General features: G+C 39.8%; 1 protein-coding gene and 1 long non-coding RNA gene across 3 annotated transcripts in view; both read right to left on the bottom strand.

Annotated features, from left to right (window-relative positions):
* The window catches only part of USP22 (ubiquitin specific peptidase 22), an 89,813-nt gene that overhangs the window by 19,880 nt on the left and 43,074 nt on the right, over positions 1-26,859 (bottom strand). For both annotated transcript variants that reach the window (XM_059862015.1, XM_059862014.1), the window contains 2 exons: positions 23,470-23,571; positions 4,872-5,041 (listed from right to left, as the gene is read on the bottom strand). In XM_059862015.1, the coding sequence (XP_059717998.1) occupies positions 4,872-5,041; positions 23,470-23,571 (272 nt within the window). The remainder of the gene's footprint in view (positions 1-4,871; positions 5,042-23,469; positions 23,572-26,859) is intronic.
* Positions 10,009-22,079, bottom strand: LOC132335456 (uncharacterized). The gene is made up of 2 exons (XR_009488666.1): positions 18,904-22,079; positions 10,009-17,833 (listed from the first exon to the last, which is right to left on the bottom strand). It is a non-coding gene; the product is annotated as an uncharacterized LOC132335456 (long non-coding RNA).

Raw genomic sequence — 26,859 nt, 5'->3', positions numbered from 1 at the left:
TGGAGCAGGAGTGTGGTAATTGAAATCTGCTGATGCAGCTGCTGCTCAACATAATTCAGGGAACTGCAGCAATAAAACTTCCCTGTTCTGTCACTCCTTACAATTAGTCCCAGAGCTCTCTGGTCATTTTAACCACCAGCACTCCATGTAATTACTCCACTGCAGACACAAGACCTGCCAGCAGATTTTACATTCTCTGCTGCCTCAGTAGGATGAGAAAGATCTGACATGAAGCTTTATCAAATTATTAACTGTTATCACACAAAAAACTAGAAACCTGCCTGGTAAGAATGTGGGGCGGGGGGAAAGCTTCACTGCTCAAATAAATATTAAATGTAACAAAGAATCTGAGCACATTCAATAACAATATTTTAACTGGAATGTATAAAACATCCATCCCATCTCTGTCATTTCCTTGCTGCTGGGAAAAGCAGCCTATCAGAGCAGTTCCAGTCCACAAAGAGGAAAAGAGTCCATGTAAGTTTTATTCCAACCTTTTCACTGAAGTGTGCAAACATAAACAATGATGTATTTGCAAGTCACCTTTAAAACACAGCTGTTAAACAACTGTTAACGGTTCCAAACATAATTTAAACTTTTTTTTTGTTTAAATTTGTTTTCAATTCTGCAGTATCAGTTGTTTATATTGGAGAGAACTGGTTTGAGCAATTTCAAAGTGCTGGGTAATACACTGTTTAATTGCTATTCCAGGAAAAAAAAGGGAGGGGGGAAGAAAGGAACAAACCAACCAGGATTCAAAGCTTCCATTCTTACACAGCCCAAGTGAAACTAATTTTGTTTTTCCACTTGAAACACTTGCTGTTGCATTCTAGAAAGAATCTATGGAGGATTTAGAAGACTATAGGCTTTGAAATTTGCATTATTGTTACCAAAAACATACAGTGAGGTTTTAAAACAAAACAAGATCCCACTGTACACATCTGTACTTCTTTCTCCTCCTCCTGCCAAAAACATGCACAGAAGTTTCTCAATTATGTGAACAAACAGATAAATTTGATTTATCCTGCACATGTATCTGCTGAACAGTCTCTGAGCTTTGTAATTATGACTTCATAGGCAGAAATCCTATACCAGGTACAAATCTAATTTGAGAATTCAAAAACTCCTCTTGGAAATTGGTTCTCAGTAAAGACTTCAAGTTTTCTGGCCATTTACAATGGATGAAAGGACTGGGCAACACATGGCACACATGCAAGAGAACACCTTCTGGAGCCTTCCCAGAGAACAATGGTTCAAATAATCACAAAATATATTTTGCTTGCAAGAACTCTGTATGTTCTACACTTCCTTCAGGGAAAAGTAGTAAATTTTACTAAATCAGCACAAACTCTATTTTCCATGACAAAATTCAAGCTTCTGTCTATGTAAAGAGCCTTAACTACATTTTTCTCCCCTCTAGTACCTTTGTTGTAACTTATTTTATACAAAAGTCATTTCCACAGTAGCATCTTCAGATATCAAAGCCATAAATCATCTCCTCCTTTTCCCTCTTGGTCCTCACGTCTCAACTCTTCCCCTGCTTGTGCTGTGTGCTGTGCTAGGCTCACAGGGCTGAGTAATGATGGGAAAAGGAAGGGTTTGCTCCTTCCACCTCTGAGTGAATGCACTGCATTCTGCTCTGCTCCCATTGCTACTATTCCAGTCACAGAGCACATGAGACACAGATCTTCTAATCCTACCTTCCTGAGTGGTCATTCTGGAAAGGATTTAGATAAACCTCAGGGTGTGGACCATCTTGAAATTAATTTTCATTGGTGAAGCAAAACTACAACACAAACACCAGCAGGTAAAAAGGAGTGCACCAATCCTTTCAGCCTGAAGGTTCAATGAATGGATTGTGTGTTCTGTCTTCCCCCTGCCCAGCTTCACCACTATCTGTTACTCCCAAATCCTTTTCATTCCTTTTCTTATGCAGTGTAAGTCATGTCATGATTCTATTGAGAAATGGGTTTCATGTAGCACAAAGAAGAATGTTAATTGATGCAGTCAGATATTTTTAAAACAAGCAGAACTCAATGCTTGGAGTGTCTGCCAGAAAAGCTACCAGGAAAAAAACACCTCAGTCCTGAGAACCATCTGACAGTCATTACTCACCACCAACCTACTTCAAGGTGGAAGAACTTTGTAGCTTCCTATTTATCACAGAGAAATCACTCAACCTATATAACTACATGATCTTAAACAAAAAGAAATGAAGTGGGATGGGTAACTTCTGTTTAAGAGGCAAAAGAGCAAAACTTGCTTATTTATATAGAGTAAGTTTAATTTAATGTTCAGAACAGTCTCTCTTTTCCTCCTGGAGAGCTCCCACTCAGGCACTCACCAGATCCCCTGGCATTCCATTTGCCTAAGATCACACCTTCAGAAAAGAAGGGTGGAGGGGAGATGAAATTAACCCTTGCCCTGATTGTTTGTCCCTGGGTGAGATGCTTTGGGATAACCACACCAGTTAATCCTGGTGGGAAAGCTATGTAGAAACAAGACAGAACCTGAATCAAAGTTTCCCTGGTAATTCAATTACAAAGGAATTCTCAGCCACAGCACTGAGATCTCCTGGTTTGCCTTCCTTTGCTCAGACCTCAGCTCTGCAAAGGCAGTGACAGACTCTTCATTACAACTGCAGAGAGCTGGGACATGAAACATAATCAGTCTGCTCCAAAAATTGCAAGATTTTTGTGATGATTCTGAATGCAAAGAAATTAAAACTCACTGGGAACAGAACTGTACAATGGGTGCTGACAGAGCCACAAGCACAACAAGGTATTTACTGCTTGTGAGGTAAAATACACCAAGTTGGTTACAGACCCAACAGCTTTGCTTAGGAGCATTAAGCTCCAGTTTTACTTCTAGGAGGCTGAGTCACTTTCTGTGTCCTCCCACAGCACATGGCTGCAGTATTTAATGTGAAATAAGGACAGGGACTATTGCTGTCTGCACAGTCTGGTGTCAAGGATATGGCTGTTCCCTCATCCATACACCCTCATGTTGCAGAACATTTAATTAATAGAACTAATGCAAGTGTAGGCATGAATTTTGACTTGAAAATGAAGGCTGAGCTTCCCAAAGTTGTGTATAAAATTAAACTTGATTACAACTGAAACTTACACAATAACACCAATGCTGCATTTAAGCCCCATTTTGGGTAACAGCCTGTTCTTTCTTCCATGCTCACAGCAGAGCAAAAGGCATCCTGAGCCATCAATAGGGCTCCACACACAAAAATGGAAACAAAAATCATTACCTAGAGAGTCTTGATCATTCCTGCAGCCTCTCAATCTGTAATGTAACACTCATTTCCCCTTTCCCAAGGGATTTTTTCAAAAATGCATGTGTAAATAGAGTGTGGTGATGTTCAGCAGTGTGAGACTTTAAATCACTATTTGATGAAAGGATATCAAGAATTTACTAGCTCCTTATTTTTAAATAAGCAAATAGGTTTCTCTATTAACAGTGTACAGAAACTGGTATTTCTATACCATGACTGATTTTTTTTTATCTAGGCATTGTGGTATTTCCCCACTTAACTGCACATCTGGTTTCAATAATCTTACAGCTGCTACCTATTGGTCTGCCTGCCTTTTGTTTTTACCTCCTTTCCTGACAGACTCAGAACAATTGAAAACAGAACAAAAAAAAAAAAAAAAAGTAACATACAGCTAATGATTGATTAGCAGAATGAAATGTTGCAAATCCTCAAAAGTCTTGAGTATAAGCAGAAAACAACTTTGTACTGGAACAACTAAGGGGGCTTTACCTTCTTCTCTATATGTTTAACTCACCTGCAGTGACCAAAAAGAATCATCTCTGGTGAAAAAGGCACAGGAGTAAAATCAAATTGAAAATCACAAGATAAAGGTAAAGCTATTTTAGGTTGGTCCCCATCAGAATGAACTTCCCTGACAGCAGGTCCACAGAAAACCTGCTCTGTGTACAGACATCTCCAGCAATTTCAAATGCTCCTTGTCAGCATGTACACTACAGCTCTTTCTGGTTTTTTGGTTGGTTTTATTTTACTTACCAAGAAAGCAGATCTACCACTGAGGAAAAGGCACAGAACTGGCTCTGTTTTGAAAGACATCTTAAAACTAGGAGCCCATGTTCACCCACAGTTCTTACCATACTGATGTGGAATTAAGACAGATAATAAAGCTCTTGGACTATTTATTAAGGAAAAGCCTGTGCTCATCTCACACAGCAGGAACCAGACCTACAGAAAAAAGACACTGCAAAGCCAGGTTCCTGAGTGGGAAAGGGAAAGAAGTGCATCTTGTACAGGGAAGACACAAAGTGTAGCAACACATTCACTTCTCTTTATCCTCCTTCCTGGCCCTTACTGGGTTTGCACATAAGAGATGACAGAAAAGATGTTTCTGCTGGTGAACAAGCACTAAAATGAGATCTTTAAAATATTCATACAGACCTCCATAATGCAATACCTTAAACCACAAGGATGTATACTACTGCTTTATTCTCACTCCCATTATCACCCCAAGAGCTTGTGACATATTTTCCAGTTACAACTTGCACCTTTAATTAAAGCACACATTCAGCTTCAAGACTAAGGATTCCCAGATCAGTCTCAGAAGAACAGGCAGCACTGTAATTATTTCCCATACCAGCTTTGCCTAAACAAGGGTGACTTCACAATAGGACTTAAAAGCCATTAGTTTCCCTTTCAGCAGCTGGGTATTTTTGACAGCGAGGCCTCAATCTTTACTGCTGTGCTTTACTACATTTTGAGGGGAAACACAACTTGCATTCCCTTTGTATTTGCAAACAGAACACGATTCCTTTTGGGGTAAGAAACAGCATCTGTGGCAAGGTGATGCTTTGTGGCAAACAGCACTCACCTCCTGAAAGAGCGTAGACATTTCACAGACCAGACATGAGCTGGGGCTTTGCATTTCACATTTGTGCCTGTCGGAGAGGAAGAAATCTCGCAGCAGTGGAGTGTGGGTAAGTGCCTGGACAATACAGTTCATAAAACATGTGTTCCCAAGATTGATTAGCCCTCGTAGACCTATAAAGACAGAAAGGGGGAGGGGATGCATAAGCATTATCGAGTTAAAAAAATGGTAAATTTGCATTTTTATATAGTTTTCACAATATTGCCATGGATTTACTGTATTACATGCAAAGCTCCAAATACAGTTTTACACTGGTTTAGGGAGGCTATTGGTATTTTTGTACTCAAGTCATAAGAAGCTGCAGAAGCTTTTTGAACTACAGTAGGATTTTTTAAATTCTAAGAAATAAGGAAACCTAGAAGTTCAGCAACACCAATACCATTACTTTGCAGTGGTTGTTCTGCCATTTGTCACCCAAACATGTCCCTCCCCAAGACTGATACCAAAGTGCAATGACCACAACTGTTAAGTCAGTACAGTAAGAAACCAATACATTTCAAGAAATCAGTAAGTAAGTTTTCAGATTGCTTAAAAAGCTTTCCCCCATGCAGGTCATGAAGCCAGAACAAGGTTCTTGTACTGTTATAATCATCACCTTTCTAAGACAGGCAGCAAAGAAAACAGCCCTGACAAACCAAGTCAGGCTGTGACATCCAAGGCAGACTTCAGAGATTTTAAACCCAAGATCTGAACAGAACAACTTTTAAAAAAGAAACTCTGAACAACACTAATTCCACACTCATTTTAGGTAAATTAAACATTAATCTACAGCATACATCAAAAAATTCAACTTGGCATAAGAGGATTCATCACACCTTAAGTCAAACGTTCAGTAATGCCCAGAGACGATTCCTTGTGCTTGGAAACCAAGATGCTTAAAGGAAAGCTCTTTTGTTGCACAACAGAAGAGAGGTTAGGAGTGGGGAAAGCTTTTCAGTCATTTTGCAAGGTCTAAGTGAGAAGAAAAACATGCTCAAATCCTTAAGTATTCTTCCGAAATATTAACATAATACCATCATACAGGAGCACTAAACAAGAAGAGCATCAGGGGGCCAAGAATGCTTATTTTTAATCAAGAACTTACTTTGAAATGAGATAAAATGCACCCATAGATACAACTCTGGTATTGATTTAAAATCAACATAGTCCTCTTCTGCAATAAAAACAGGATTACTACAGAAACATTGAAAGAAAACACAACAGGATTACTAGACACAGAATGAGGAATTTCCTTGTCATTCCATGGGATGAAAAAACCTCTCAGCTGGCAGTGCTGTGGTAATTAGAAGTGGTGCAGTTCCCGTGCAGTACAGCAGATAGTGCTCCAAGGGCTCTCTAGCATCCTGCAGCAGGAGGGGGTGTGGTCCAGTTGCTATGTTACCACTGAGAACGGGCACCACAGCAGCTTGAACTGCACTCGGAGCTGAAGGCACAGAGCACTCCTGAATCCTTTCTCCTGTATCTAAAGCAACATCGACCTGCTTCCAACAGCTTCCTGTTCCTTCTGTTTACTCACAGGACAAAGTTTCTCATTATATTACAGTGACTTCTACTGGGCAGAAGCTTGTTGCAATTATTTGCTTGATTTTCATGCTGGGAGGCAATAAGTGTGTGCACAACATTAGCAGAGTGTTAAATAGTTAATTTGTTGAAGCAGCTTGAAATGTGTGATGCTTCAGCTTGGTCCACAGTCCTATTTCAATTCCCAGTCTGTGTCTCTGCAAACAATGTCACAACAGGAGAGGGCTCGTGCTGTGCAAGTGGAGAAACATTTTGGTACCTCTTGCTTACCTCTCCCTTTGTTTTCTGCCATTTAAAATTGACTGGATTTATTTAAATCACAGGCTGTGCTCACAGGAGGTTGGAAGGCTCCCTGACATGCATTTTGAGAAGCAGAAGATTCTATTCTCTCCCTATTTCTCCCTCTGGTTAGCACCAGATTTCAAAGCCAGCCTGTTCAGCACAGAAAAGTAGAGGAAAACCAGTAGTAAATCTAGAGATTCCCCCTAGCACTTTTTGGTGTCTAATAGAGCAGTCACAAAAGCAAACACATAAAGGCAGCTTTTTGGAATCATTTATTAAGCATCATTTATTACATGCCTGTGGCTGGACCGTCTTTCTCTGTGACCACAAGAATCAAATCTTCCTTATAGTTGCCACCAGGAGACAGTTACAGGCATCAAACTCAGAATGCTCTTGCTTTACTCAGCTTGCTTGGTCTTTGCTGTCAGTTTTTCATGGATCTAAATGGAGCGATTCATGTGCTGGGACTTCACTTGAATGAACCAAGACAAAGCAACCTGCAAAACAGACAAGGCTGAAATGTGAATACTCCAAACCCCAATAAAAATCAGAAAACGGTGATTTGTAGCAAAACATGAGAACTTGCTCAGTTGAAAAGGGAAAAAGGAAAGCAGCACACATCAGTCTTATCCTTGTGGGAGCAATGACTGCAGCTGCTGTACAGTCTCTTAAACTGGTGCTTGAAATGAAACAGGTATGAGGAACTACAGCTCAGGTACTGCATAAGTAATTGCAGCACACTGGAAAACATCAGAATTTGATGTAGGTAAACTAAAGAGCTGACAGAACTCAGAACTACACATCCTCTTGTGCTTAACTTTTATGGAGAATAATGAGTTTTGTTGGAAAGAAAAACAGCTAAAAATTAAAGCCTGTATTGACTCTGGTCAATAACATACTGAGAATGTAAAAGCTTTGTGCCTGCCACACCTATTCCCTCCCCTTTAATAAAGCCTGGCAAAGTTTTGCTGGAACAGTCAAGCATTGCAACATGTGGGTCATAAATTAACAGAAAAATAATGTGCCAAAACCTCACATGCAGCAGTCCATTTGTGCTAGAGCACCAAGAGTGGTCTCCACCAGGCTCTAATCAGAACAGAGTGTCACAGTCTAAGGACTGTCAGCAGGCTCCAACCTCAACTAATAAAAAAGCTCTGGTACTTTGCAAGATTCTGCTGTGCTTCACAGCATTGTCTTTATTTTTGCTTCTTATGAATTGTTTTGAAATGAGCAAGGGCAACCTGTGAGATACTTAATATTTTCTACACATGCACGTGTGTTGTTGTGGTAAATATACTTCACAGGAAAGAAGTTTTGGCTTTGAACCATGCTGATACAATTGTAAATACTGGAATAAATTATTGTTGCTGAGAAGACAAAATTGTCATGGTATGGTATAATCATAAAAGAAGGAAATATCCTTTAATCATCATGCATGGAATACAAACACTACTCTCATTCTGCCAAAAGCTGGGCAGGCAGGGCATAAGCAAAGGCAAGAAATCCACTTTTGCAATGCCTTGAGCACAGGGAAACCCATCTCAGAAATTTTGTACATTTGGTCTCCAGACTGGGTTCTGGCTGGCTTACCTTTGTCAGCTTCAATTCTTCCATCTTCTTCCAGGAATGGGTTCTGTTTTTCCAATGCTCAGAGCAAAAGATCTGCAGCACTGGGCAACACTGGTTGTTGGGATGCAAGGAGATCCAGAACACTGGTCCTGCCAGTACACCCACGCAGGGGAGATGAAAAATCCAAGACAAGATAAGGAAATTCCACTTCTCCATGAAATGCAACTCTACAGCTATTAGAGCTGGGGAAGCAGGGAAATGAGAGGACCACACATGAATAGAAAATACAGAAAACCCAATCTTGCCCTCATGGAGGAGGTTCTGTTTGCCTCTAAACCCAGGCTTCAGGCTGGGACTGGAAAGACAGCAAACAAAGCAGTCTGAACAATGTTCCCATGCAGAAACCTGGGATTGAGTGGAATGAAGGTTCTGCAAGGAAGGGCTGCAGTCACTGGACAGTGCACCTTGGTGAGACAACCAGGAGATTCAGATGCACCAAAGCACAGCCAGCCTGAGATCCTCTCTACACAAAGCCCAGGTTGGCAACACCTTAGAGCAATCCTTGTCCCCTACCCCCAGCTCCCCATCTGGTGTTGATGCTTCCCTGCAGCTCCACCAGACAGTGTCACAAGTCAGTGCAAGCTGAGGAAGAGCTCACTGAAATATTTAAAGACAGTTCAACATCACATTTGGAAACAAACAGTGCAGCACAGCAGTGAAGATTTCTAGAATAATTTTGGGTATTCATCCTGTGTCCATCCAACAAGAACTGGCGACAACATTTAAGAGCATCATTCTGAAAGTGTATCAGAAGAAGACCACCCTACTTCCCAGCACCTAAAACTACAACAAAATTCTCTCTCAGCTCTCAGGTTTCAGGTGTAGAACATATCACACACGACCTGAATGGAGCTGCCACAAACACTGGCCCAGTGAGACCCAGAGCTGCTGCTCCACCTGCATGCCAGGAGCAGCAGTTTTGCTAATGGGGTTAGTGACAGCAATTATTTTCCAAAGCTAATCCCTTCTGAAATGTTAATACAAAAATACTCATTTCAGAAAGCAGCAGTATACAGATATGTGAAATTACAAGTCTACACAGGAAAACTCATCACATTCTGTGACACCAATGATCATGTGAGTGACCAAAAAAGCCCCAACCATGCAGTTTTGGTTAATTTATTCCCCAACACTCCAGCTAAGCATCCTTTCTCAGGGACTGAAACCCACAGTAACTACAGAAGCAGGAACACTGAGGCAAATGAATTATAACTTTCTCTTCAGACCTTCTTACAGAACATTTTTTACAAATTTACCAATAACACATTTGGGCATTAAATTGTTTTGACAACTGTTTAAGAAAAAGCTACAGAAACTTTTGTCACAGCCAAATTAAATGAAGAAATTTCAAGCACATGATCTTAAAAACTAACTAAACAATTCAACTACATTCAGCAAACACAGAACACGCAATCTATCCAAAAACAAAAAAAAAAAATCATCTTGGGAGGGAGAAGAGGAAGGAAAATATTGGTTCATCAGTAGATCTTTTTTTTGAGAGTAGTTTTGACAGCAACACCAAGCAAGGGATTACATGACAGATCAAAGAACTGAAGATGAACACTCAGGGCAATAATCTTCCCTTGTTGGGTTACTGCTGAACCAGGTGAAAACATGCTCATGGCTCCCTCTTTTTTATTCTTCTGACTTGAGTCCCTTTCTCCAGCTATTCAGGGCTGCCAGGTCGGTCACTGCTCAGTTTGAATCACTGTAAATCCCTCTGGATACAAACCACCTTCCCTGAGCTGTTTCACCAGCACCACCCATCCCCTCTCACCCCGAGCTATTCCATCACCAACAGGCACAACCTGGAGAGCTTCACTCACTCTTCTGCTCTACCCAACTTTTAAGCTAAGCCTTTGAAATCACAAGTCAGAATAGAGTTCTAGAGCAATACATCTTAATTTAGAAAACGAGATCTGCAATACATTTTTTCAATTTTTTCCAGATATGTTATATTCTATACATGAATATTTCACTGTATCACTCCATTATCTAAAACTATTTTTTGAGTATCATATATATGTGTGTGCATATCAAGATTCACAAGCCATGTTGAATGCTGCAGTTTTGGGAGGCTGAGAGGATGACAGAGGACATTGTATTTAGATAATATTATTATAGAAATCTGGATTTATTTTTCCTGTTTTAACTATAAGTAAGTATTTTCATTTGTCACTGACAGGAATGAAATAAAAACCAGCCCCTTCATCTAAAAGCCCTGATAATACAGAAGACACTGAGTCCGGAAGCAGGCAGCATAAGACTATGAAAAATAACTCCTGTAAACAGAGAGAAAAAAAATTATAGGACTATTTTAGATACACTTCATTGTGCACTGCATCAAAATCTACAAGTTTAGCCACCCCTACACAGCAGAAAGGCAAATAAATCAGAAAAGGCCTTCTGGAATGAAAAAAAAAAAAGTCATTATAGGAAAAAGAAGTATTTGAATTTTAAATGAAACCCCATCTTTAACTTTCTCATTTCCAGCTAAAAGTTTCTGGATCACTGCATTTTTTCTATTGCTATTGAAGTAACAGATTGCTCAATAGCAAAAAATTTGCTTATGTGTGCAAAAGGAAACTGTCCATGAGTTTGTATCTGGTTGAGAACTCTGGAGTCCAACTACAGGAGCTGCTACACTGGGGAGAAGAAGGATATGCCATGAGTGGCACATGTATTCCCAAACCATTGACTGTAGAGAGAAAACAATATAGTCATTATTCCTCCTTGGATGTATCAGCAGCACCAGAAGACAAGGACTGTTTATAAGGCTGAATCATCAAACCCCAAAGTTCTCAGTCTTGGTGTGTCACCGCTGTACAGAGTTGGAGGAATTCATCCTCATTACTGACCTGTTGCACTGTTAACACAGCTCTACCCCGAGGCAAAACCGGCTTAGGCAGTCCTTTTAAAGGAGTGATCCAGACACAATTCACACTCTACCTGAGCAGCTGACAGCCCAGACCCAAAAGGGGAATGTGTCCCAGCACTGAATGCAGGCTGGCACCTCAACCAGGTGCTTGGCATGTACTTACTTTTCTTAAGGTACTCGTTCCTGACCAAGGGTGGTTTTGTTTTTTAAAAGAGAGGTAATTTCCCACCTTCCAGATTTTAAGTGGTTCAAAATAAACAAAACACCACAGCCGTTCACATCTCCTAGTCTGTAAGAAAAATCTTACCTTATGTGTTTTGATTTAAATCCAACGCTTAAAAGCATGTTCAAATACTTTAGTCAGGCTCACAGGGCAACTTCAAGTCTTTTTTTGGACAATTTCTGGCATATTTGTGTGCAACTGGGCAGTTCTGGAGTGACCTCAGCATTCCTAGGAGACTTTCCAGATTTATTCTTTATGTCGTGTTAGAATTGCCATTCAAAAGTGAATTTTTTTTATTCTTTTTCCTCCATTAAAATATCCATAAACCCCTGAAAAGTTGCCAAATGGCAACAACACACCTACATTATATTGCCAGGAGAGATACACAGTGAGATTTGCAGCAGTTCAGCAGCAGAGATCAATGCATTTTCTAGTACATCTATGAAGAGGACCTAGCTCACCCACACCACATGGAAACAACAGCCCTTACTGAGACACCAAAAATGTTTTTCCAGCATTCAGTTTGCCCCCACCCCTCTTAGCTGACAGGGAATTGATTGCATTCACTATTCTTATTCAATAGCTTCAGTGACATCACATAATACACACTTAGAGAAGGGACAAACCACATCAGGACAGTGCAAATGTAATTGGAAGACAAAAACAATAACTCAAGAGCAACTTGTTAAAGGAGAGAAACTATCTGAAATCAATTAAATTCAATAAAAACGATTGTGAAGTAGAAAACAAGGAAAAATTAAGCAGACAAACACAAAATAAGGAGCAATGGCTTCAGTAACTCAGCCTCAACAACTTAATCTTGAGCTGTAGTTCTTCTACAAACAGCATTTTGGAACTTAACAGGAATAGGAGAAGGCCTGGAAGTCATTCTGCTCTGGTGACAGGTAAACCTCAGCTGCATGATATCTGGAATTGAGCACCCATTTTAAAAAGAAATTATGCAAAGTCAAGAACATGAGTAAAAATTTGTACGGAAGTAATATTTGAGACTGGAGAAACAACTGAAAAATCCACTGGTTGAGTTAATTAATTAAAACCAGATAGTGTTGGTGGAGGAACAGCCAGGCTGACAATTTTCAAGAATGTTACAGGCCACTACAATGAGGACTGTAATTAACTCTTGTGACCTACCAAAGCTATAATAAAAAAAGACTGAGCTCAGAAGAAGTAAAATTTAATTAGATATTAAAAATAATTGTCTCAGTTAGAAAACACTGCAATGAGGGAGACTGGGACTCTGAGTTGGAGTGGTTCCAAAGGCAGCTGTCAGCCCAGTGCACCTAACTCAGGAGAGGTGTTTGTTATCCTTCCCTGTGTCTCACCCTGAGACTGCTCAGCCATTCAGACTGGTATTACAGTTGGTACCAAGCACACAGACCAGCTCTGGCAGGAAGGGGAAGGTGAGGGCATTTCACAGACAGCTCAGCCCACCTGATGCCAACTGCAGAAGTGGTCATGGAAAGGAGGAACTGCACTCACCCCCTGCACACAGCAAGGAGTCTCTGAACAGCATCACCCAGCTCTCAGCAGGCCAGGACACACAGACAGTGTTAGAACAAGAGAGGGATGCAGGAACTGTCAGCACCTCCCAAAAGCAGCCACCCCTGACCCCCTCTCCTGTAACAAACTCCCAAAGCAGGCAGGTGGCTAAAAGGTACAGGCTGAGCAGTGAGCAGCCCTCATCCCTGGATCCCTACTCAACCTCATGGCTCTGGAAACCAAAATTACCTGCCCTCCTGCCACTCAGACAAGGTTGGAGAACAGGTAACAACTGCTGCTGGAATGAGGGCTGCTAACTCTCCTCAATGTTATTTTTAGACTGCATAGGTATTCTGTGCATGGGCTCTTGCATTTGTGGCTCAATGCATCACTCTCTCCATTTAGTAATGCAAAAGAAGAGTCACAGGATAATGCAATGAGATCCAGGGGGTCTAGTATTCATTACCTTTGTGTCACACATGCTACTGTGTGTCAAGGAAAACTTAAGTTTGCACCTAACAAGAAAGTTAAAAATCAATTCTGGAGGAGCTCAATGGAGTCCCTGTATTGTGCTGCAACTTCAATTAAAATCAACTCCATAACATTGGCACAACACTGGACCCAGGGTTCAGCATAGGAGATACGTGTTTGTAACTTATTTAAACAAGGAATTTCTTGCAATGACACAGAAATAACAAGCAACGAATGGAGATGAGATTCAAGAAAGGTTGTCCTTTGCCAGATTTAGGAGGAAAATGACATCTCTAAGCAATGACTACCAAAGATGGCTTGACTACAGATTCTTCCCCAGAGCAACAGCTTGGCCTTTCCACACATCCTACTTGGACACATATTGTTGGAAGAACCTAAGGGCAAGTGACATGGTTGGAGCAAACACATCAAACAAGTTACCAAGAGTATGAGCCAACACCAAGTGTATCATTTTATATCATTACTGCACAGATGAAACCTCCGAGCCAGAAATGACTCCTGAGTGTGCACAGTGTGCCAGACACACAAAGTACTCTCTATACTCTACTTCCAACATGTATATCTTTGTGCCAGTTCCCAAACTGGTGATGCCAAAACAGGAGCCTTTTCCACTGCCCAGAGGAGTTCCCATTCCCTGCCTCAGGGCACACTCGCTGAGATTTCATTTCCTGAGGTTGCTCTGTGTGTTCAGCAGTGCGCAAGCACCGTGTTCCTGATTCTCAGAGGGCTACTGCTCAGTTAGGATTGGTTTTATTCCTGTTTCTCCAGGCTAAGAGCACTTCACACAAGGCAAGTGATCACCTTGGATGGTGTGGGCTGTGAGGTTACAGCCTGTCACTACTTTGCAGTGGCTGCATGCCCAGATTCAGACCAAGCACACAGACAGGACAGGAGCACTTGATGTCCTTTAAGTTCTCCTCCTTCTGATTTGGTGGCAATTGGCTCCTGTGTGCACACCCTCAGCTTGGTAAAATGAGTCAGCAATCCTAAAATATCTGGCAATACAAACAAACAAACCCCTTAAGGTTAATTTTTCATATGGCCTGTGTAAATAGAGAAGCTGTTTCAAGCAAGACAAGGGACTGCAAGTATCTCTTCCCTCTGAATTTAAATTAGGAAACGTGTTTCCAAAACAAAATAAAGTGAGGGGTTTTGACCAAGCCACTGAAAAGTGCATTGAATCTTCCACTGAAATCACAGGAAACAGCTGTACAAGTTCTTGAGATGTCACCTGATCTGTCCCTATACCTCAATGCAGAATTAACAGTACCTGTGTTATTCCTGACAAATGTTTTTCTGAATTGTTCTTAAATCTGCTCAGTGATGATATTCTGCAATATTCTCTGAAATGCCTCTTGTGTTCTGAAGTGCTCCAAGGTCTCATCTTTGTAAACAAACTACGAACTGCAGCAACATTAACATGGAAGATACACATACAATAAGAGCTTCAAATAAGCTCCCCTAATGCTAGAGCTTCTGAATCAGAATGAATGTAATGCTGCAAACAGCAACAGCTTTACAAAAGCTAAAAAAATGAGGAAGGAGACAACTTGTCCAAGATACTGGGTTACCACTGTTTTTATTTTTTTTCTATCTATCCCACAGCAAGCTTAAGTTTAAAATAAATGTAGGGGAAAGGAAAAGGGGTGTTAAAGGAAACAATCTCTGCATTGTGCGAGAGTAGTCTGGAACCTTTAGGAAAAGTCATCTCACAAGATGAGGACCCTCTCAATAAAGGCCTTTTTTTTTCCCTTTCAAGATCCTGGAAAATGCCAGTTTTTATATCTGTAATTTTGTATTTCAGCATTTTTATTGACCATCTGCATTGTGAAATTGTTTTTCTCTCTCAGGTGTCAGGAAGAAACCAATGCAGCATGTTCTCAAACCCAGAAACCTACACAGCATGTAATCATCCACAGCAACTATCTCTCTGATTCTCTCAGCTGAAATGAAGAAAGCTGAAAAAGACATTAAGTTCTGCAGTAGAACTTGAACCAAACTTCTCTGAATTCCTGTCCTGGCATATCAAGACTCACTGAACAAATTTTGCCTGTTGTGCTTCAACCTGATCCAATCTCTGTCAGGATCTCTGAGCATTGAGCAAGCACTGGGGTATGTATGCAGAGGAGAAGGAAACGTGTCACTGGAAATAACCACATAATCAAATCTATTATTAAATATCAAAGCATTATATGATCTCTGTAAAATATGAAGATCAATTGGCTGGAGGAGAAAGACAGAATCAGAGAATCCTAGAATGGTTTGGGTTGGAAGGGAGCTTAAGAGATCTCAAAATTCCAACCCCCTGGCATTCATTCCACTGGAGATGTGGAAGCATGTCACAACAAAAGCTTCAGAAACAAAAAGGCACCTATTCCTGGAAAAGCAGAAAGAACAACATGAAATGTCACATTTAAGTATATGAACTGAACAAAATGCCTTCATTTACTGCTGAAGCCAGAGACCTCTCAACTGTGGTGCTTGTTGTATACTCAGATATACAAAGCTGAACAAATTTAAAGAAGTTGAATAAAGCTATGGAAAAGCTGTCAAAGCAACAAGGAGCTGCCCTGTCTCACAGACCTTATAAAGTTCAAGAAATTGAAGTCCTAAGAACCAGAGCATGAAAATAATGATTATTCTCGTAATTGCTGGAAGGTCAGGAAAAATAGACAGAAGACATTCAGCATCAAAAAAGTAACAGTAGCAGGCAAAGAAATATGTTTGTGAAAATGCCTGAATGATGGATCCAGAGCTGTATGACACCGGCCTTTAACAGCCAGTTAAACTGTAGACCCTTCAAGGTGTTTTCCCCTGGCAAAAGAAAAGCCTTTACACAAAACAAAACACTTCAAAAGGTGGCACAGAATAAAATATTCTCTTTGCCCTCCCCCAAAGCAGCCAAAGTTAAAAGCTCAGCAAGCACAAGCCTTGCAGAGAGAGCCTTGTGCAGATGGCACCCATAAAGAACAAGAGGTACTCCCACCAAACTGACAAAATAAAATTCACACCCGCAGCCGTCCTTTCCCCCCAATATCACACCATATGCTGCCTACAAGTTCTTACCCTTCCTCCAAACAGATTTCACAAATTAATAACTTAAGGAGCAGGCTAAGTGCCAATGAAATTAAATGCATCCAAATATATTAATATGCACAAATTATTGTTGATGAACTGGCACAGAGCTCGTCCAACAATCCACAACACACAAACCATGCCACATGCTGTTTATGCATATTCCTGCTTGCAGTATATTCTGCATCTACCTTCTGGCCACATAAAGCCAACTCTAGAAGCAGACAGGAAAGAGCAGAATGGAAGGTCAGAGTAAATATAATCCAAAAGCAATCCACAAAAGAACAAAACTGAGATGGGGATGATTGGCCTTGTTGAAAACGCCACGCTTGCTGTGCTGACACCGAGTTAATCAGGTGAAAATACAGTGGGTGAATCAAGGCTTATTCCAAATTGTTGGCTAAAGAGATCTGTAGGTGTCCCATCCCTCCAAACGTCCAAGGCCAGGCTGGACGTGGCTTGGAGCAACCTGGGATAGTGGAAGGTGTCCCTGCCCACAGCAGGACAGGGAACTGGATGAACTTTAAGGTCCCTTCCAACCCAACCCATTCTGTGATTCTATGATTTTTTAAACATAAGAAAATGAAGATTCTCATGCTAAGGACACAGCTCTGCCCATGGAAAGACAACAGGCACTCTTCTATAACCACTGCAGCTCCATGGGCTAATTCTCAGCTTCCCTATCTGTAACAACTAATACCTCATCTAAATAAGGTAGCTGGTTCAGAGGGCCATAATGAGATTCTGGCTAAGTGCTGCTGTTGGGTTTTCCAGATTCTGATAAAAACCCATTCAAACAGATGACAAAGTCACTGATACCGACTGCATTTTTTATTGAAAGGCTGCTGTTTTGACTGCATACTGAAGTTTACATAATGACTTAGTGAAGAAAACACAGCACAGGAAAAAAATTAACTACCAGTAGAGAAAGAGGTCCAACAAATAATTGAGTCAGCAAACATTTTACACTTGAAATCAGCATCTATGAGGGGAAAGAAAAAGAAGGGATTTTTTGGGTGCTTTTTATTTAACTGGATTTAAGTGGTGAAGTTTCACCTGAAGAAGTGCAGAGCACAGTTTAGGAAAATCAAATCAAAACACTGTCTGTAAACTAAAAATAATGTGTCTGGATTAGTAACAACCATAGATCCACTTCTAAAAAGTCCAGAGCAGGAAAATCAGGTTTCATTTAAAAGTCTGGAATATGATCCAAGCCTTGGATCAACAACCTTGTCTTCTAAGGAATTTCCCACTGTGCAAACACACACAGGATATCTTCCTTTTCCTCCAATCCCCAAGAGCCACCTAGAGTAACAAAATTAAAGAATTTTCTATGCAAGTAGGAATGGCAATTTTCCAAGACAGGATAACAGAAAAATTGAACCCCAACTGCAATTTGCTGATTTCACATACAATTTGTACAGTCTGCAGGGGTTTTACCTGATGTGAAATGAAAATATCAACAGGACAGCTCATATACTGAATGGCATCAGCTCCTGATTTTCCTGAAAGAGGGTCTAAAATTCAAACAAATATTGAGGTAACAAGATCAGAACAAGATCCCCTCATTCCTCACTGGAGCTGGCCTGGTGGCAACAATGCATTCTAAGGAAGTGGTGTTCATCAGTCAGCTCTTCAGATGCTGACTGATTTTTGTCTAACAAAAGTTTCTACAACAAAAGTTTGCTCACTCTAAGCAGGAAAATGCTTCAGGGACTTCACTGATAACTCTGATGTTCCTAATCTTATCCAGGAACAATTAAATCACAGATAATCAGCTGCTGTGCAGATAAACCACACACAGAGACATTACTGCAGTGATGCAAATTGCTTCCTGGCACCAGCTTTGGAAAACCAGGTGACAAGTTCCCAGACAGTCAATACACAAAAAGACAACTGCAGCATCCAATCTGGAATTTCTCCTCACAAAGCCTTTTGCAGAGGAAAGCTTCTATTTTATATTGATAAAGAGCTAAGTTTAGCAAGTTTAACAAGATTTTCTGAAAGTACAGCTCGACAAACTTCAGAGAGCAAATTGCTACTTGTGTTTTAGAATTCTTAAAATATTCACATCCTTCTAATTTTTCTTAGAATTCCCTGGGAGCTTTAAGAGGAGAGAGCTTTTTAAATTTATTTTTAGGATCAGCTTTATCAATTTTAGACCTAAGAAATGTATTACCCAACTGGGTCCAATGGTCAGACATGCTAAGCTTGTGACAAAGTAAAACAGATACAGAAGGCTCTCCCTATTGATATGAAGGGATCATTTCTTTTTTTGATTTTACCAATCCAACCTTTTAAGAAACAATTTTTCATCAAGAAAACAATTTTAATAATGAAGTTAATATAAATAAAGCCAAAGAGGAAACATTCACCTGAGTAGTCTTAAAGGTGGTTTTCTTTCCTTCATCACACAGCAATCTAAAGGAATTTAAGAATCAGAGATTTCCATTCAGGATGCACTTTGTGCAGTCATAACTTCAAATATCAAAGTACTACTGCTTACAAATCAGTAATTTAAATTTAAAGCCCTAGCTAAAAATGTGGTGCTGTACCAAACCATATTTTTCATTCCACTTTTCCACTTGAGCTACCTTAAGTGCCATCCAAGGAGAAAAAGCACACCTGAGTGCTGTTACATTCACAAAAAACATCCAAGTACTAATGCAGCCTTCAACACTTCCAAGTCAGAGAAGCAAAAATGCTTCTGCTGGCTTGTCTAGTGAACAGAAATATTTTCCAGGTCACTGTTCCTCTTCCCTTGCCACCTTCACACGGGAGTTCTGCAATATTCATTCCACTGATGCTCTTTGGCCCATCAGGCTGCTCAGCACTGCAGCTGCAAAACCCACCTCCTAATCCCAGGCAGTTTTGGTTTTGCCACCTTTCCATCCCATCACTCCTGGTGAAGAGGATTTGCTCAGTCTCCTGGAAAGGTTTGTCTCCCCTCTGCCTTTTTGCAACCCTGCAAATGGGAATCCCGGGTGGCTCCTGCTAATTACCCATGTGCATTGGGAGTCTCATTCTGCCTATTGTTAATACACCCATCTTTAGCCACAGAGTCACTTCATATGCTAATCAGAGAGCAGCTGATCCCAAGCTAATATTTCATATACTCAGGAGAATGGATCTGCTGGGGGTATTAACGACAGCAGAGCAAGATGAGCTTGGAAAATAGTTCCCAAAAGATATTGTATCACTTCTGGTTCAACCCCCTAACAAATAATTTGCTTGTGAATGTGGAGCTTTGTCCCATCCCTCCCTTGCACAGGGAGGCCACTTTACAGACAAGAGGAGACTGAAAAAATTAGATTTTTTTCTTTTACAATGTTGGAATCTAATTTAATAGCTGTTAAGTCTTACCTAATTTTCCATGTAAAAGTTTTTGTGTTTATGGGATGCCGAAACATCAGTTTCAAGCCAAAATCAAGATGAGCTTTTCTATGAATATTGCATAGTCCAGAACACTACTCAGTCCTGCTGCTGAGAGCAAAATAAAATAACTTGGGAAATTTCTATGTTCCCCACAATATGCCATCCCTTCAATCTGATCTGTGGAAAAAGCTGTGGCAACACAATGAAAAAAATCAACATTCAAGTGTTGGAGGTAGAAAAAGGTCTGAGAATGTCTTGAGCTGACACAGCTTCCACAGAGCACGTTTTTGGTCTGAGTGGACGTGACATTCCTCCTGAATCTCCTGAAATACAGAAGCTCCATCAAAATGTCAAGTCAGGACACCAGAACATGCAATGTCCCACACAAAATCCACACTGCAAGGATTTCTCATCATGGCTTTTTGCCTGTAAGACAACTCAACATTTCCACTTGGTTAACAGTGTGTTCCAAGTCACTTTCAAGGGACTTATGTGCAATATTAGGAACAGCCCTGTACACCCCAAAAGACAGGAATCAGCACAGTTTCCACAGCCTGCAGAAGTGCCCAGTGTGAGTTCTCATTGCAAGAGCAATTTGCTCAGTGGCAAAATAGAGATTCAAGTCAAGTTACCTGCACTATCTTCTTACTAGATGGAAAAAGTATCTACGAGATGGAAACACACAGCATTTTAAAGAGCATCAAGGAAAAATTATGGATTTCTGTTAAGTTTTTTTCCTCTTTTTTTCTGAGGATGTGAACAAGAAGTTTCTTCTTCAGTAGGTTTCAAATTGTCACTCAAGTAGAAAAATCAAAAGCTGTGAGTTTTGCACATTATTTCCTTGAACTACCAGTTCAAGTCTCCATTATAAGAAATTCATCTCAAGTCTGAGTATTCTTCAGTTTTAATTCATGGTGCTGATCAAAGACAAAAGATCCTGCAGCTGTACAAAAGTTCAAACAGCTCAAAAAGCAGCAGACACATCCAGCTGTTTTGAGAAGCACCATGAGACTGCTACAAATCTGGGATAAAAAAATTCCCTTCATGTACCCAGAATGTTCAGCCATAAAGTAAACATCCACCTAAATGAGTGTCATGCACGTAATACAGACGTGACAGGCAACTGCAACAATCATATTGTACCACCTAAGTGTGTTTTAAATAGGAATAACCTCAAGTTTAATGTATTTTATTGTCAGGGCTCAAAAGCATATGCAGATCCTTCAAATACAAGTTGTGTACATCCTTTCAAGGCCACACCTGCCCAGGTTTCAGTCTGTTGTCCCTTGTATTTTAGTTGTAACACTGATAAATTGTCTTACACAAGTGCTGAAACAAATGTTGGCACAACCACCATTCCAGGTCATGGCAGAGCAGTGAAACGTTCCACTCCCAAGTGATATCTGTGCATCTCTGGGGGTATCATAGAAAGCCACAAATCTCCCCCTGGCCCTCCTCTTAAAACAGTTTTGAAAAGAAGATTTTATGCATAAAAGGCAGCTGGTTATGTTTTAACCATCTCTGATAGGCGCTGCACATCTGTTGAGCACTTCTGTTTACACAAGAGTCTGTTATCAGCATCATTTTCATTTCCAGAACCAATAAAACTGGACATCATGCCTATTCTCTGAGCCATTTACCCACCTCAGAAGATAAACTGGATTCACTAATACCTGCTATGGGATTGATAAAAACCTGATGTCAAAAGAACTGAGTATTAGAAAAAGAGAGAAACGAGAGTGTCCAGCTACTGCAGCATTTCAGTCTGCAAATAGGCTCTTCACTGATCTGAAACTGCAAACAGACAAGTCAAAGTGAAGGGAGAGAAGGCAAAAAGACTCTGAAGCAGATTTATATTTAGCAGCAGGTTAGGTGAAGAGAAAAGGCTCAAGGACAATGGCAGGTCTTTTCTTCCTTGAGTTAAACCCCCAATGCATTTTTGTAAAAGAAAGCAAGTCTTCTGCTTTTAACTGCAGCCCAAAACTGCATTATGGCTCCTGGGTGCTTTGATTTTTTTTCTTTACTTTCTAAATCTCAGCACACAGGCAGCTCCAGGGCTCAGTAGGAGAACTCTTAAAAGCAGGCCTGCAGAAGTGAAGAGATCAGTGACTGCCTTGTCCCCGTGCTCCCGGAGCTCCCCCGCCCAGGCAGCCGCAGATGAGATTTCACGCCACCAGACACGGCCTTTTTAAACAGCCTGAAAGATTCCAAATCCTCCAAGAGCAGGCAGAGCATTCCTTCTGATTGCAAAGAGAAACACTGAAATGTGCTTCAATTCTTCACAAAGGTCATGGTAACCTTCAAAATTCTATCAAACCTCTTCCCCCCCTCCCCAGCTCTATTATCTTTACTAATTTGTAATGTTCTTTACAAAATATACTGGAGTTTCTCAGAACACAAATCCCAATGTGAACATGATGCAAGCAATCTTTGCTTAGTTAATTTTTCCTAGGCTGTTTAAAGTTTCCAAAGTCCAGATGTTTTTCCAACTGTCTTCCCTGTCCCACGACAGCGAAAATATAGGTTCTTTAGAATTACCATTTTATATACATTTTCAACTTACTCTGTGCTTCTCAGTCCATTTTTTCCACATAAATAAACACATACTTTGGATTAAATGACTTATTGCATTACAAACATGACATTAGAAAGCCTTAGAAAGTATGTTCAGTGTATTTTGACAAATGCAAACGTGCTGAAAGCATGACATGTTCCATGAAACAGTACAGAGCCTTAAAACTGTGGAAAAAAATTCAGTTTTCTACTTGCAATGTCTATGGCTACACCTTCAAGCTTGTACAATTAACAATCATGTACCATTAACCATTTTTTTCCAAACCTCACCATTAAAATGTTATTGTGCATTTAACAGCATAGGAAAATGCCCAATAATCTTAATTAGAGCTTGTCAGGGAGCTAATTTTAACCCCCTGCTACCCAACCTAAAAACAGCAGGGAAAACACTGGAAGAACTGTTAATTTTTATCACCTTTACCCAAATACTTCCAGCCAGAAGCAGATGCACACATTTCAGAGAATTCTTTGCTCCAGACCACTGAACTCTTAAGCATTAAACCTCTGAGATGCATTTCAAACCTGCTATTTGACACGACTGGAGAAATAAAATCACTTTTCAGAGCTCATATGAAATTAAAGAGATCCCATTTAGAGTGTAAAACGTGAAGTAGGAATGTGCCACTTCTGCTAAACCAGATTTACCAATAGACTGCTTTGGTTAAGATTGCACCAACTACAGGATTTCCCTTCACATGGGATCTATGATGCAGGCTGAGTTGAGATAGTATCAGTGATTTCTCATTACAAGCATGTTGTAAAAAAAACCAGGATTGTGTTTTGTAGCTGTTACACAGCTCAATCATCAGCAGTACCTGCAGTGACAGAGCAGATATCCTTCCACAGCAAGAAAAAGGTAATGTAAAATAAACTGACTTTGTTATTCTAAAGCTTACAGAAATCCACTACAATCACCACTGGAAAAACAGCACAGAATTTTGAACATACAAATCAGTGACAATTTGGCTCCAGAAGGGATTTCTGGAACTCACCTATGGTGCAGTTTGTGGTTATTTTTCTTCGCTTGGGGTTGTGTCGTAGCAATTCTAACTCTCTCTTGGTCGGCTCCCATGTTGAATACTTCTCTCCAATGCCTAAGCAGATGAAAACAAAGTTTCAGGAAGTTCTTTAGTACAAGGATTAAAAATTCTGTTCAAGTCAAAACTTTCAACGTGCTGTCCATTAGGTTAGATTCAATTTATGCACAAGTTAAGGACACTGACTGCTTTTTACCCCTTCTCAAAAAATATGGTTTGAAAAGGTATCACCAAATTTTTGAACAAAGAAGAACTAACATAAGAAAACAAAGGTCCTTCTTTACTTATAAAGAACAGTTAGGCCAATAAACGTTCCATTATTGGATTATAATCCTCCTTTCAGTTAAAAAAAGGAAATTCCAGCACAAGAATAAACTTGCTATTACTCAAAAATACATTTCTTTGTGCTCAGAGGAGGTGAAATGACACAACCAGCATTGATGAACTTGCCAAGTTATTAAATAAATCTAAACTGATCCAACTTAATGGACAGATAATCTTTAGAGAACAGGAGAATTTAATAATTCAATATACTGAACAGTTACTACATGTATATGCTATTACACAGAATGACCTCTCCTTATACTATTAATGAAGGATTAGACAAGTTTTAATTTTTGACATTCACTTTGTTGACATATCTAATGTTATCTAAAAATGAAATTAGTAGTAGGTTTAAACACCACCCTCCCTCCACCAACCAGTCAAAACTCTCCAAATATTAAACTACCCTTTCTCATGAGCAAAAATCTGTCATCATTCTTTCTGAAGACCAACACTGCATTTCCAGAAGATTTTTTTGCTCAAAGGAAAGTGCAGTAGAAATGAGTCAGGTCAGTAGTATGGAGACCAGATTTGAAACCAGCACAGAGCTGTGTTCAGGGTAAACCTGATACAAGAAAACACAAGAGTGAAGACTCAGGTGCTGACCAGCTCAATACTGCTGCAGCTTTCTATGTAGCACAGAAATTGCTGTGCAAGGTCAATTATTGTGAGTCACAAAGGCATCTTGGCACTAAAAATAAAGAATTATAGGATGGCAAGCAGTCTACTCTAAATCTGAGAATTAAAGTCAATTAAGAGTTATTTTTCACAGAATGCATGGAGCAGAAGCAGCACTTTGCTACAGAAAATAAATTATAAATCATACATATGAAAAGGATAGTAGAAAAATATAGCTGGAGGCTTACACATTCTGCATAATATACATTAAATTTTAATAGCTCTTTGATCTTCATTTTCAGAAATAGATATGCTTGTCAGAAACTACCCTCCCAAAAATGTTCAATTCATAGTTACTACTGACCCTCCAGGTTCTAGTAACAGGAGGTCTCATTTTTAGATTCTCAAGGACTAGAGAATTCTTATTTACACAAATACACCCATCTCTCACTTTATTTGATTCAACAACAGATTATGCAAGGAACTTAAGGAACAATACCAGAATCCCTTTCCTTTATCCAAGGTTCAGCATCAAGTTACACACCCAGGAAAACAGAAAAGGCAGGGAATGACTGAGACTGATGAGATAACACAGCTGCAATGCTTTGGACACACTGCACGTCTGCAGAGACCCTTTGGAGATGCACAGATGGACACTTCACAGGGATGGAACATTGGCTTCCAACAGGTTTGGCACTGGATGTCTCCAGCAACCCTGGTCATATTTGTAATGCTCCCTTAGGAATTTATATAAATTCATTGGTAACACCATGTTAGTAGCAGCAATTGCATTGTGCAGCTGTAAATTCCTGTGTTTGGGTTCATTACAGGTAAAACATGGCCAAACACAGCCAGTCAGTGTGATGAACCCAGATAATAATTTAAAAATACCCCCTTGGGTATGTTTAAATCCTGGTTTAAGTCAAATACAACAAAATTCATACCTGGAAACACATGTGCACTTTAGGCATGCAATAGCTCCACATATATCAGCAGCACTATTCATATATTTTTATATATATCTATATATAATTATATGGTTTAAATACTGTAGAGGATGGGACTAAAGCATGTCACAAGAGCAACTCTAAGTAAGGTTGAACATGACAGACTGGATTACTTTAAAGGATTCTGGGTGAATGAAATATTTTTTCAATTTAAAAGAAATGAAAGGAAACAAAACACCATGTGCAATTAATGCCACAAACAGAGCAAACCAGACAGAAAACATTCCTGCAGAAGCCTCTTGTTAGAAGGAGCACAAGTTAAGTCAGACACAGAAATGAAAACGTGTTCCATTCCAGCTATATAACTTAGCAGGAATGCTGAGGTTATATTACTCTTGAAAATTTGGAAAAGGCAGAGCCATGTATTAGGAATTGTTTGATGTTTGAAAATGAAAAACTACAGCAAAAAAAAAAACAAAAAACCAAAAGACAAAGAAGGAAAGAGGTTTAATAAAAAGGTTTAATAACACTCACAAGCATGCCAAAAACTCCAATATAAACTACCTTAAACAAAGATTTGCAAACCATGCACAGGTCACCATTTACAATTAAAGGAAAGTAGTGTTAGAGAAGTGAAAATTAGTAATTTTAAAACTGCTGCTATAAAATAGTCAGAGATTCATGTCAGCACGTGAAATCTCCATTTAAGAAATTATTTTATTGGGTGAAATACTCAAATTGGCATTTCTCTGAGAATTCATCGGGAGCATAGGGATGAGTGAAGGAAAAGGCAATGAAGGCTCAGGTTTATAAAAGTCACAATTTTTCAATCATTGTTTACTTTGCTAAACTCAAGCAAATTCCAATTTTTCCTCTCCCAAAAATTCAGACGTTAATTAGAACAAAGGGCTCTGTGTATTCTCACCTCCCCTGTTATTAATATCCAATACCAAAGGAAAAAATACTGGCCAAGTTGCAACATTCAGAGTTACACCAGATAACCCTGAACTACAGCTGAACTGGGGAACTCAGCACACTGGGAGTTAATACTACAGGAGTATGAAATGAATCTCATGATATTTGGGGGTTTTCTTAAAGTTTTTTTTTTTTTTTCTCCAGGCATCATGTTGTTATGTGAGCATCTATTAAAGTATAAACTATTAAAGTATAAACTAAGACCCTTCCAAGCACTGTGGAGAGAAATTTGAACATTTCTGCATTTATCATTCAGTTTTTAAGCCAATCAGTTTCTGCAGACTGGATTCACTTCTGAAGTTCTTAAAGTTGGCAACAAGATCTGAGGTAAAGTAACTCTGTGGTAGCAATATAAACCCAAGACACTGAGTTTGGGGCTGGTGCTCCTCTTGACATTCAGTTTGGAGCAAGAAGGGATCTTTCAGATAACAAGAGGAAGGGAGCACAGAGATTGGAACAACAGAGAGAGAAGGAAAAAACC

The sequence above is a fragment of the Haemorhous mexicanus genome, chromosome 17 (assembly GCF_027477595.1).
Source record: "Haemorhous mexicanus isolate bHaeMex1 chromosome 17, bHaeMex1.pri, whole genome shotgun sequence".
Lineage (NCBI taxonomy): Eukaryota > Metazoa > Chordata > Aves > Passeriformes > Fringillidae > Haemorhous > Haemorhous mexicanus.
The sequence above is the reverse complement of the archived record's forward strand: the minus strand, read 5'-3'. Positions and strand labels throughout refer to the sequence as shown.